The sequence below is a fragment of the Bison bison genome, unplaced genomic scaffold (genome assembly GCF_000754665.1).
Source record: "Bison bison bison isolate TAMUID 2011002044 unplaced genomic scaffold, Bison_UMD1.0 scf7180017864185, whole genome shotgun sequence".
Taxonomy (NCBI): Eukaryota; Metazoa; Chordata; class Mammalia; order Artiodactyla; family Bovidae; genus Bison; species Bison bison.
This window is the reverse complement of record NW_011494757.1, coordinates 338,641-349,748: the sequence shown is the minus strand read 5'-3', so window position 1 is coordinate 349,748 and position 11,108 is coordinate 338,641. Positions and strand designations below refer to the sequence as shown.

Genomic DNA, 11,108 nt, shown 5'->3' with positions numbered 1-11,108 from the left:
GGTGGCCGGCGGAGAGAGCTGACCTCTGTGTTGGGCTGGGGCGGGCCCGTGAAGTACCGTGACCACACAGCCCCCCGCCCCCGCCTCGGAGGAGCGCCGAGTAGAGATCCTTGCACCCGCAGCCGGTGATTCCTGTGGAGGACTCACTCGGGAAAGGCCAGAGACGCGTTTCCCGCCCTGGACACGGAAGCGTCTCCCCCTCACAAACGGGCGATCGTCAGGTCCCGGGGGCCCGGACTTGCCTTCTGACTGGGGCCGAGGACTGTTGACTGAAGAGGACTGGGGGTTGGGGAGGGGCGTGTCCCGCAGGAGTTCCTTGGGGGCGAGCGGACGGAGACGTGGGCTGGGGGAAGGTCCCGGGAATGCAGGACCAGTCGAGAGTCTTGGCGCTGTCGCTAACTCGCCGTGTGACCTCTAGCGACTCCTGATGCCTTGGACAGGGTTTCTGGGACTTGTAGAACTGACAGGGTTGGTCTAGGTGATCCCTAAGAGTCTCTCCAATTTGAGAAGCAGTGATTTGGTTCAGTAGACTTTCGTGATTTGCGAGTGCTTGGAGAAGTTGCCTCTCATGTGGAGGCAGTCGCTTGCTTGTTTCGTGTTGAGTTTGGGAGGACTTAAGATGGGTAGACTGGCCCTTGAACCTAACTTTTCGTTTGGGAACAGCCTCGCTGAGAGGTGGTCAGTCAAGGTATATCAGAAATGTGCCTGCAGAGAGAGTGGATTTCCGACCCTGAGTCTTTGAAAACTGTGGACACATAGACCTTCTATTTGATAGGAATAAGCGATGAGATACAGTAGGCAAAATTCCCAAGAAAACTTGGAAAATTAATCAGTTGAAAAGTGAAATGAAGGGGGAGGGAAGGGAGTGTTTAGAACACACCTAGGTTGTTATGGTGATATCTAGCATTGTTTAGCAGTATCCCGTGTTTGTCTAAAACTTTGCCTCCTTTGAGCCTCACAACACCTCTGAAGGAGATGGTATTGTCCCTGCATTACCACTTAAAGAGACTGTGGTTTAAAGTCTAACACAGCCTGAGACACAATAGGTGCTCAGGAGGTATTGAATGAATTAATCAGAAGGGGTGTGGCTTGTCCAGGTTGGCATCGCTTGTAGGAGTAGAGACTGAGCTTGAACTTGTCACATCACAGTTTTTCAAGAGTTCACTGTGATTGAAAACTTAGCTTTCTCTTTTACCACGGAGTTTGAGCCTATAGGAAAACAAAATGTGTGAAGGAAAATGGAGAGAAAGCTTTAAAAGGGCTTAATAGTTGAGAACATGACATGAACATGGGAAAGATGAGAATTTCAGTGAAAAATAACTCAGGCAAAAAAAGTGTTCATTTTCAGTTGTCATTGTAACAAGTGATGGAAAGGAAGTTGCAGGCCTAATTTCTTGGTTGCATGAGGAAATGCTATTATTAGAGCCTTGATAAATAGAGAAATGGAAGTTTGGGGGAAGAGGTTAAATAAATAGGAAAGGGAAGCTGAAAGAAAAGGTACTGAATCTTCCAATGTCAGGGAAATTGGGGGATAGAAAAAATGCCATCTGTACAGAAAGTCATAATGAAGCTATTGTGTAGATTGGTAAGGTAAGAACATTTTTAGAACATTTTGAAAATGAGGTTGTGAACTTCCTGAATACCTAATCTTTTTTTCTCTCTCTTTTTTTTTTTTTTAAGTCTTTGGAGGATTGTCCTCTGGATGAAGATGAAGATGCATTTCAGGGCCTGGGAGAGGAGGACGAAGAGATTGATCAATTCAATGATGATACATTTGGGTCAGGTGCAGTTGGTAAGTGACAGCTTTCTTTTATAATGTCTTGGTCTCCTGCTCTTTTCAAATGCTGTCTTTTATCAGCATTGATACTTTTGTCTTAGCAGGAATATCCTCATTCACAGAGTTGGCAGACTTCTATTCTTCACTCCAAGCATCTACCGTGCTCCTCTGGGCTTCTGTTTGCCTCACTTACAAAACCAGGTGTTTTTCTAAGCCGTGTCCCTCCCAGCTTTATGATCTGTGGCCCTCAGTTGACACTATGAGAAAATCAAGTGATTAGAGAAGTACACATTTTATAAAGGCTGAAAATAATCCTGCTGCTAAGTCACTTCAGTCGTGTCCGACTCTATGCGACCCCGTAGACGGCAGCCCACCAGGCTCCCCCGTCCCTGGGATTCTCCAGGCGAGAACACTAGAGTGGCTTGCCATTTCCTTCTCCAGAAAATAATCCTAGAAGAAGTAAATATTTATTTGTGGAACATACAACTTAACTAGTGGACTAGGAGAAAACTCAGGTTCTGATATGTATGTTTTAAAATTTAGTTGATCAATAGTATATAGCATGATCCTCTGTTGTACTGTAGTATATTCAGTTAAATAGAGTTTTTGATTCCAAGAATTTTGGTGATAGAAAGTCTTCATAAATTAGAAAAGTGCTGTGTACAAATGAGATTTTCTCATCCCTGGAGATAGATAATATTTCAGGAATTGGAAGAGGTTAAAAAATTAAAGAGCCAAACTAAACTAGAGGTCACGGTTATAATTACTGAGATGAGAAATTTAGGGGGCAAGTTTATATGATAAAGTTTGAAATTTGAGGTTCTAGAACAAGCATACTAATAAGTTAAAATTAAACTGCACTTAAAAGATGAATAGGTGAGGGAATTCCCTAGTGGTCCAGTGCTTAAGGCTGAACTCTCGCTGCCAAGGGCCCCGGTTCCATTTCTGGTTGGAGAACTAAGATCCAGCATGTGTGAGGCCAAAGAGAGAGAGGGAGATGCGGCTATCTTTGCTTTGATGGCGTTGAAAAACGACAGTGACCGCATTTACACTGGGATGTGTGAATGTGTGGAGTTTCTTTGAACTCTGTCTAAGCAACAAATATTCAAACTTAAGTAATAAGGAAGAAGAAAAGGAAACTTATCAGTATTGAGTAACCCCAAAATGTTGAATATCAAAAACAAAGGAGGTCTTTAAAAACGTCGTATTGGTTACTGGTTTTGCAGTGACCTAAATGACTTGTTTGTTTAAGCTTAGACCGAGTTAACTGGCAAAAATGAAAAAATGTTCTCTGTTCAGTCAGGGTTTAGAGAATTCACTGGAGAGCTAAAACTGCCACTTTTGGGAGCAGGAAGAGAAGTATTTAAGGTGGAAGCAAGGCTCGTTACAAAAGGGAACTGAAGACCTTTTGGATTCCAGCCGTAGTTTAAGGGAAGACCTCGTCCCAGAGGATGATCTAAGATGCTGTTCTTTCTCCAGGGAGATCACAGGGAAGGAAGGGAAGAACAGAGAATGGCGGGAGCAGGGGGCTGATGGAAATTGCAGATTATATTTGAAACTTTAGTAAAAACCTATAGAATACAATAAAGCTCCAAACAAGTGTGTGCTTGCTTCTGGAACTCTTCTCTCTTAAAATAGTGTACCGAATGTTACCATTTTGTAGCAAATTCGTCTGTATTAAAATGAAATATATTAAGACAGGACATAGCAAATGTCCTCAGTTTTGAACCTGGACTGGAGAGAAATAGTCTTGCCTTCTCCCTGACTTCCAGAGTGCTCGACAGTCTTTTTTTTTCTGAGTTTCTCCCAAGATAAGGAAAGTATTGCCCTAAAAGAATTTTAAAGTATGCAGAATTGTATTTTATGGGATGGAAAAGCAAAAAGTGCACACACATTGAAAAAGCCCCTAGGGTTACACAGTAAAAGAACAGGTGGTAAAAAGGTAAGAGCAGCGAAATCGCATGTGGATAGGGCAGCCCGTTTCTGTACCCTGAGGCACAAGGATGGTTAAGGACTTCTTGGTCTACAGAGTCTGTAGTTGAGAAAAGATTTCTAAATGTGAGCCCTTAACATTGAGACAATTGTAAGGTTAAAATCCTAGTTCCTCCTAACACCTTGATATAAATAGTATACAGATTTATAAAAAGAACATTTCTAAGTCCACCTGTGACTTGTTTAATGTACTTCCACAGATGAGTAGAGAATTTAAACAAGGAGGTAGAATGTTAGACCTATGACATATGTTTTGACTTGATGGTTTTTAACTCAAGGAGTGAGTGTCTTGAGTAATACCTGTTAATACAGTAGTTATTTTAAGTCACTGGCTACAAATGCTCTGATGTCACCTTTCCGTAAGAAACTAGTCAGTGTCTTTGCATGGAAAAAAATATTTGCGTCATCTTTGAGCAATAAATGGGCCATAGTAACCTCAACTCATTCTCTAAAAACGAAAGCTTACACTTCCAAGGTACTTATTAGATGCTCGGGACCATTCTAAATGTTTTACATATATTATCAATCCTGATAGCAATCTTATGAGGTAGGTACTATTATTATCGTCATTTTAGCCAATGAAGAAGGAAAGTGTCAGAGAGGTTAAGTAACTATAAATACAATCAGTGTAAACTACAAGTTATGTTTAACAGTATTTGGGGAATCCTTGGAAATCTTCTGCCTCCACGTGGAAGGATCCTCATTGTTTCTTCCTCCTTTTTACTGATAACTGCTGAAATCTTTAGAGACTGAGATTGCTCTAAAGTTAAATTAACTCTACTTCTTTTTATTTTGTTTTTATTCAGATATATCCCAGAGACAGATTTGAAGGGAATTGCCACAACAAGTACGTGTTTATAAAAGCAGACAGGATTTTAGTAACTCACATCTGGGTATAGGTTAATTTTTTTTAACATTTGTATTTATTTGGCTGTACTGAGTCTTAGTTGCATCACATGAGAATCTTCACTGTGGCATGTGGGATCTAGTTCCCTGACCAGGGGTTGAACCGGGGCTCTCTGCACTGGGAGCACAGTGTTAGCCATCAGATCACCAGGGAAGTCCCAGAGTATAGGTTATAGTTAAAGGAAAATAGGTATCTCTTTCCCTTCATTTCTCTTGTTGTTTTCCCCTACCCCTTATCATTTTGGCGAGTGTGGGTTGAGGTCAAACAAACAAAGGCATGTTTAAGTAACTATATTTTTCAGTCATTCAAAGAAGATACAGAGTGAAGTGTCTTTTTACACCAAGGCCATGTGTGGCCTCTGACGTTGCTTCAGGTGATTTTTCACAAAACAGGAAATACATAAAATGATGATGATGGTGTTTTATGGCATAGATTTCTTTACTTACATGTTTGAAAAAGTAACAATTCACAACAGAGCCTTTCTTACAGAATATGGCTACTAATCAGTGTTTTTTAAATTAATTACTAAGGACAAATAGATAATCGTCTTTGATGAGACATATAGTAAAGCTTCCCTGGTAGCTCAAATGGTAAAGTGTCTGCCTACAATGCGGGAGACCCAGGTTCGATCCCTGGGTTGGGAAGATCCCCTGAAGAAGGAAATGGCAACCCACTCCAGTAATCTTGCCTGGAAAATCCCATTGACCGAGGAGCCTGGTAGGCTACAGTCCATGGAGTCGCAGAGAGTCGGACATGACTGAGCGACTTCACTTCACTTCATAGAAAAGTTAGTAAATAGGATTATGAGAAGTGAATGGAAACTCTTCTACATTAGAATTAATCCATTAACAAATCAGTTTCTTAAATTTGGGTAATAAATGTTTTTAAAACATCCCATAATTAGGGATCATAGACTCTTTTTTTTTCCCCCCCCTTTTTTTTGGCATTGTTGAGTCAATAAGGTTGGAAAAAGCAGTTGGTCCTTCAGAGCATCCTAGCTTACTCTTCTTTAGCAAAGATGACACCAAGTATTAATGTCACAGTTGATTTTTGATTATGCTATTCCTTGTTTTTTTTTAATAACTGATAATTTAGTACTCTAAATTTTCATCTAAACTAGATTTTTCCCTTACTGTACATAGTACATTCAGATCTATCACAGCCCTCCAAGACTAGACAGTGGTTCTGATCATATCAGATATCCTACTTTGTGTTTCTACTTTTAAAAATTTAACATTCCTGAAGAATTGTGGGGAAGTTTTGCTGAGTTACATATTTGTATAATGTTTAAAATTTTTTTTTTAGCAAACATGTATTTGTAAACAGGAAAAAAGAGTAAAGATACTTTTAACAAGTTCCATATGAAAGTCTAAATCTTTTTTTGAAGTAGCTACCATTTATTACACCCTTAGTATATACCAGACACTTTTTTTTTCTTTGCATGTTGTTTCCAGTCCTTCTCCTTTCTTTAAATGAGATATATAGAAAAATAAAATGGGGAGGATTGTCATTAAGGACAGTTCTTCAGAATTCTGTGTTGTGATGTTAGTTATAAAGAGAATTACCTATTGTCTGTGTTGGATTTGCAGAACATATAAAACTAAAATAAGAATAAAAATATGTATCGAATGCAAGAGAATACATGGGGTTTTGGTGGGTTAGATGAGGCAAAGGTAAGAATTGAAATGAAAAGATTATTTAGAGAAAGCGTCAGTGAGGAGGGAAAGAAAGGTGTCTGAATTTGAATGCTAAAGGCGAAATAGTAGCGCTTTTATGATGGAGGTAGAAGGGAATGATGAGTGATGTGGTTAAGGAGCCCGGAATGAAAGAGGTGATGGAGATGAGGTCTAGTTCTGGAGAAGCTGATAAAGGCTTCTGTAGATTTTCATCTGTGAAATAATCCTCTGTCAGCATAAACAATGAGAAAATAACCTAGGATCAGTGATACAGACTCCATAGTAGTGTACAGAAACGGAGACAGTTAAAGAAGAGAGCTGAGCCTCACCTTTCCCCTGACGTACTGCAGTAGCCTGCTAACAGACCTCCATTCTTCCCGTAGTGCGACCCCCTTCTCCCCAAATCTGTTTTCAGCACAGCAACCAGATCAATTCTTTCAGCAAGCCCAGCCACATCCTGACTTCTCGGGGTCCCATTTCAGAGCAGCTCTAAAGGACCCCCGAGAGCTCCCCCCAATCCACGCCAACCTCATTTTTCTTCTCCCTTCACCCGTGTTCGTTCCAGTCCAAACGCAGTCCTTGCTGCTTCTGAAAATTGTCAGTCTCTCATTTTAAGTCCTCTATACTGACCGTCCTTTGCCTGAGACACGCTTCCCCTAGATATCCACGTGGCTAACTTTTTAACTCTTGAATTTTTGCTCAAATGTCACTTCCCTTGTCTGTTTCTTACGGTGATGTATGCCATGCACCTAGAACAGTGTTTGTCACATGATAGATGCTCAAAACACACTAACTGGATGAAAGGAATGGATTTAAAAGCTTGTAAAGAAGATGACAGTTATCTAAGAGAAAGTCGTATGCTAGCATGAGTTTTTGCCTAAAATGTCACAGAATCTCAAAGCCACAGGTTGTAGTACACATATATATCACCAGTTTAGAAATCAGTTTCAGAATATAATCTAGATGCCATTGCTAATGTATTAATCTGTTACTCTAAAAGTTTGAATTTTATTCCTGATAGGATGTTTGTTCTCAATAGTGAGAAGCCCACTTTAAATGTGCCCCCTTAATTTAAATCTTATTTCATGTGTCTAGGTGGAAATTTAACTTCCCACCTGTCTTCTGGAGTTGGAATTGTTTATTTGGTTAACAGAAGAATTTCATGAAACTTTTTATTCCAATATGAACTCTGTTTGTTTTTCTGATTTCCTCATAGATGATGATTGGCAGGAAGCACATGAGCGCCTGGCTGAACTGGAAGAGAAGCTACCTGCAGCAGTTAATGAACAAAGCGGCAATGGAGAAAGGGATGAGATGGACTTGTTGGGTGACCATGAGGAGAATCTGGCAGAGAGGCTCAGCAAGATGGTGATTGAAAATGAACTTGAAGACCCAGCTATCATGAGGGCGGTACAGACCAGGCCCGTGTTGCAAGTAAGTGGCTGTGAGGTGATTTACCATACTGAGAGAATTACACATGCCATAGAAATTTGGTGATATTATTCCTTATGATAGCAGTTCTAGAGATGAAGTTGGGGTATAAGGTATTTTCTAGAATGCTGTAGTTTCTTTATCCTCAACAGTTGCAGCTCTTTGAGAGCTTTGTTCACTACAAACTGGTAAGTTCCCCAGAGAGCCTGCACTGTTCCACACTTTGTATGTGTTTTCCTTTCTTGCTAGCCCCAACCAGGAAGTCTCAATTCCAGCATCTGGGATGGATCTGAAGTTCTGAGGCGAATCCGAGGACCACTGCTTGCTCAGGTATTAAACGTTTTCTCATTATATAAAATTCCTAGCATCCGCAGCCTGGCTCCTGTTATTGCCCTTCCCTTACTGGAGTGATGTATAGATGTATGTTCTCTGCTGGCCTCGTGTTGGTCACATCGTCCAGCAGCCATAGCTGAACCTCAGACTCCATGGTAATGCTCACTTGATTGTGCTTTCCTTTGAAATGGTTGAAAGGGAGCCATTGGAACATGAAAATTTTGGCAGCTTATGATCTCAATTTCAATTAAAGTCATTTTAGGGGCTTCCCAGGTGACGCTAGTGATAAAGAATCTGCCTGCAGTGCAAGAGTTGCAAGAGACACGGGTTCTATCCCTGGGCCGGGAAGATCCCCTGGAGTAGGAAATGGGAATTCGCTCCAGTATTCTTGCCTGGAATACACGGACAGAGGAACCTGGCGGGCTACAGTCTGTAGGGCTGCAGAGAGTTGGACACGACCAAGCAACTGAACGCACACAACACACACACACACAGTCATTTTTAGGCACAACTGTCAGGACAGAGCAGACCGATGTTGGCCAGTGGTTGAGGGTGACGGGAGAGGTGACTGCAAATGGGCAGCGCTGAGGCAGTTTGGGGAGTGACAGAATTGCTGAGTCTTGATTTTGGCGGCAGGTCCGTGACTCTGCATTTATCAGAATTTAGTCCTATACGCCACAGAGGGTAAATTTTATTGGATGTGAAATAAAACTAAATAAAAATTTAAAAAATAATTTCTCAAGGTATTGGGCGTCTGTAAAGGTGATGAAGAGATTTCAAGCTAGCTAATTTTTTTAACACTACTTCCTCAATTAGGAAATGCCTACAGTGTCTGTGTTAGAATATGCCTTGCCTCAGAGGCCCCCCCAGGGCCCAGAAGACGATCGGGACCTTTCCGAGCGCGCATTACCAAGGCGGTCCACCTCGCCTGTCATTGGGAGTCCTCCTGTTAGAGCTGTCCCCATAGGCACCCCACCTAAGCAGATGGCTGTGCCCAGCTTCAACCAGCAGGTACCTCTCCTCAACAGGCACTCAGCCCAGGATACTGGGAATCTGGGCAAAACTCTTTGGGAAATGTGCTACTGGGAGGAGGGTGGAAGTGTGGGGTAGGCATTAGATTAGAAAGAAAAATAGCCGATTAGAGGAGAAGTTAGCACAAACAAGAGACACATTCCCCAATGCCCTTTGCTGGTGCTGCTCCTGTTGCTGCTGCCTTTTAATTGGGGGAGAAAAAGGGTAGTTAACCACATTTAGTGTAAATATCCGTTTTAAAGTGTTTTACTGGCTGCCCAAAACCTTGGCAGAGAGGTAGCTGAAAGCTGGGGGGAGTGGGGACACACAGCATTGTCCACATCCCTTTTTACCTTTAAGATATCCCTGCTTTCCCTAGAGCCTGTGCAGTCCTGTTCCATAGACTTCCCTCCACCTGAAACCAGCAGCTGGAAAGGAAGGCCAATGTGGAAGGTATGGGGGGAGGGTGGTGTTGGTATGGCCTAGTTAGGCTCAATATCCTCTGAAATGGTGGAGTCACAGTGGACACAAAAGAGCTGAGCATGGCGGCCATATCACAGGGGCTTCAGAATAGGACTTAGTTAATCCTCCAGCTTTCTTATTCCATCTCCCTCACTGCTACCAAAACATATCCTCTTGGAGAGAATTTGCAAGTCAGAGTATCTGCTGGTACCTCCCTCAGATAGCATGGAAGGGTGGGGATAACTGGAGAATTAGCTAAATCTTCCTCAGTTAAAAAGTGGCACGTTGCTTGATATTTGTGAGAGGAAGTGACCGAAGGTTCTACACGTGGACCAAAGCCATAGCAGTTTGCTTAGAAGTAGGGCTTCGCATTGAGTTCTGTGTCTCTGCCAGTACTCGAGGGGAGGGGGTACAGGTGGAGGGAAAACTGACTTCACTGAGTGCAGTTGTATGTGTGCTTGTCCTTGTAGATTCTGTGTCCAAAGCCTGTCCACGTTCGGCCCCCAATGCCGCCACGGTATCCTGCTCCCTATGGTGAGAGGATGTCTCCAAACCAGCTCTGCAGTGTCCCGGTATGCCGCTCTGCAGCCTAGTGAAGACGTGCAGTGTGTGTTTTCTGATCAGTGCCTGGTGTATCGATACCTCCTAAATGATACATGTTTTTCATAATCTCCATACTTGAATTTCTGGATCTTAAGAGTACCCAGGTCAGGAAACATGGTTCATTGTGTTCAGCTATTTCTTACCTCAACTCATTTCATATCTTTAAAGATCTAAACTTGATATGATCTGGTTTCGTGCTGTTACAGTCCTTCGTTCTCCTGCTTCCTTTTCCCATTACATAATCCTAGTGGTTCGTAACTCCTAGCGTCACTCTCTCTCACGTCCCTTCAGTGGACAGCTCAGCTCTACCCTTTGGGAGTTTTCCTGTCCATGTCTATTCTGCGTTTCTAGTGCGTTCCCCTGTTATTTCTCTGTTTTTATGGTATGACTCTAATGTTTTCGTTTCCTTTTTTTTTTTTCTTTAGAACTCCTCCCTGCTGGGCCACCCTTTTCCCCCTAGCGTCCCTCCTGTCCTCAGCCCCCTCCAGAGAGCACAGCTTCTTGGAGGAGCACAGGTAAGCGTAGGATTAGCTCAGCCCGTAAAGAGCTCACCTAACTTTCCTAGCGTTCACTAGCTCACATCCCCCCCGCCTTTTTTTTATTCTCGCTACTAATCAATTCCTACTGCCTCTTCTTTCTTCCCCCCATTACTTTCTCAAGCAAAGTTATTGATGGAAACAGTATTCACTGTTCTGTGGATGAAAGTAAGGGGACCTGCCAATCAACTAAATCCAAGATCTTGTTCTTCTTGCAGCTACAGCCTGGACGGATGTCTCCCAGCCAGTTTGCACGGGTCCCTGGATTCGTGGGCAGCCCACTTGCCGCCATGAATCCCAAGCTGTTGCAAGGGCGAATTGGGCAGATGCTCCCCCCGGCGCCAGGCTTCCGCGCCTTCTTCAGCGCCCCACCCCCCACT

At 42.7% G+C, this 11,108-nt stretch overlaps 1 protein-coding gene across 1 annotated transcript in view; it reads left to right on the top strand.

Moving 5' to 3' along the window:
• PATL1 (protein associated with topoisomerase II homolog 1 (yeast)) overlaps positions 1-11,108 on the top strand; it is a 27,799-nt gene that overhangs the window by 820 nt on the left and 15,871 nt on the right. The window contains exons 2-8 of the mRNA XM_010843741.1: positions 1,649-1,792; positions 7,569-7,786; positions 8,033-8,113; positions 8,933-9,127; positions 10,060-10,161; positions 10,618-10,707; positions 10,947-11,107. Coding sequence (XP_010842043.1) covers positions 1,649-1,792; positions 7,569-7,786; positions 8,033-8,113; positions 8,933-9,127; positions 10,060-10,161; positions 10,618-10,707; positions 10,947-11,107 — 991 coding nt within the window. The remainder of the gene's footprint in view (positions 1-1,648; positions 1,793-7,568; positions 7,787-8,032; positions 8,114-8,932; positions 9,128-10,059; positions 10,162-10,617; positions 10,708-10,946; position 11,108) is intronic.